At 64.8% G+C, this 1931-nt stretch overlaps 1 protein-coding gene across 1 annotated transcript in view; it reads right to left on the minus strand.

Moving 5' to 3' along the window:
- KCNQ2 (potassium voltage-gated channel subfamily Q member 2) overlaps nt 1-1931 on the minus strand; it is a gene marked incomplete at its 5' end in the record, with an annotated part of 52517 nt that overhangs the window by 31692 nt on the left and 18894 nt on the right. The window contains 2 exon segments of the mRNA XM_027767722.1: nt 562-672; nt 1747-1872. Of these exon segments, the coding sequence (XP_027623523.1) occupies nt 562-672; nt 1747-1872 (237 nt within the window).

A 1931-nucleotide genomic window follows, 5' to 3' on the forward strand; every position in this document is an offset into this window, starting at 1 on the left:
TGAGGGTGCGAGCCCCGCCGTGAGGGTGTGAGCCCCGCTGTGTCTGAGCCGTGACATTCTGAGACTTTTACCCCCTCCCCCCACGCCCCACCTGGAGACACGGGTTGTCACTTCTTGCTTGCAGGAGGGCCATGCCCACACTGAAGTCAAAGTAGTGTCCCCCACCCCTCCGGCCTGTCCACCAGAAGGGGTCTACAAGAACATCTGAAGGGGTCACTGGGAGACCGGCTCCTTGAGCCCTGGGCCCATACTGGCCACCCTCAGCCTGCCCTGCCTCAGAGCAGGGACAGCAGGGTCCTCCTGCCCTCTGCCTGAGTTCACTCCCTGCCCAAGGCCTGTCCATGGCAAGTCACGGGCACCACTCATCCCGACACAAGGGCCCAGTCCCGGCCCATCAGGACCAGGGAGCTACCAGTGACCAGGGGCCCAGGCGGGAACAGGGCTCGGGCATGGATGTGGGCCAGTGCGATGCAGAGGCTGGGCTCGCCCTGAAGACCAGGGGCCCCCCTGCAGCTGTGCTGCCACCTCCACCCAGAGGCAGGAAGGGGAGGCGGGACCTACCGCAGGAAGGGCAAAGAAGGAGACGCCAATGAGGGTGAAGGTAGCTGCCAGGAGCCTCCCGTTCCAGGTCTGGGGGTACTTGTCACCGTAGCCGATGGTAGTCAGCGTGATCTGCAGGCAGGTCTCCGGTCACTGGGCTATTTGGGGGCCCTCTCATGCCGCCCACAGGGACCCAGTGAAGCCAGGGCTGGAGTGAGCTGCACCCACCCTCCACCAACCCCAGGCCCCAGTATCTGCTCGCTTCACATATCAGAGTCCATCGTTCCAAGGTGCCCAGCCCCCTTATCCACGAGGGCGCAGCAAACGAGGGTGTGGTTTGTGCCCCAGAGGGACCGAGCTGGGCACAGCCCCCAGCCAACCTGGGACGGCAAAGGTCTCCGAGAAGGGACAGCCTCACAGGAGCCAGCAGAGGGTAGTGTGTGCATGGAGGCATTGCGGCCAGGGGCGGGGCAGGGCCTCTGTCCACAGAGGGCCTGGCCAGGTGGTAAACCCCCCAGGAGCAGAGGGACAGGTAGGACAGGTAGGGGCAGACCCCAGAGAGAGGTGCAGCGGGGAGGGTGTTGCTCCTGGTGCCTTGGGGGCCTTGGAGGTCACACTCAAGATGTCTCTTAGGAGCCAGGTGTGGCCTGTCCAGGTGAAGTCGGGCATGGGGCCACAGAGCCTCAGGCCCTGCCATCCCCTGGCTGCAGAGCCCAATCTCCCTGTCTCCAACTCTCTCATCCCTCACTTCGTGGGCAGGGGCAGGGGTGAGGCAGGGAGCAGGCCAGGGACAGCCGCAGGACAGAGCCCACCCCTCTACCCTGCTTCCCCTGCTCCACACGGTAAGCCTGTGTCCTCCTGTGGCCCCCCTACCCACCTCAATACATCATGGGGTTAGGCCCTGGATCGGGGATCCCCTGGGTCAGGCCTCCCCCGAACCCAAGATGAACTGGGCATGATGGCTGTGGTTAGCGGGGAGAAGGAAAGTGACCAGCTGGCCCGGGGCAGGCTCCCCGCCCAGCACCCACTGGGCATCTTCCCATGACCCACAGGCCATCATGGCTGCAGGTGGGCAGCAGGTGGCCTCAGAGAGATGGGCTGACAGCTCAGACTGGCTGGGAAGCCCTGGGGACAGTGGTGGTGGGAGAAAGCAAGGATGGGGTGAGTGTCCTTGGGAAGAGACAGTGACCCCAGGGACGGACTCACCAGGCCCCACCAGAGCGCGTCTGCGTAGGTGTCAAAGTGGTCGTTCTCCCCCTTTTCTGCCAAGTACACCAGGAACGAGGCCAGGATGAGGCAGAGGAAGCCGATGTACCAGGCGGTGACCAGCTCCTGCAGACGGCAGGCCTCGTCACCACCACACCCGGCCAGACCGGGCCCTCGCCCCCCGG

This window comes from Tupaia chinensis, unplaced genomic scaffold, assembly GCF_000334495.1.
Source record: "Tupaia chinensis unplaced genomic scaffold, TupChi_1.0 Scaffold144472_1, whole genome shotgun sequence".
NCBI classification, from domain to species: domain Eukaryota; kingdom Metazoa; phylum Chordata; class Mammalia; order Scandentia; family Tupaiidae; genus Tupaia; species Tupaia belangeri.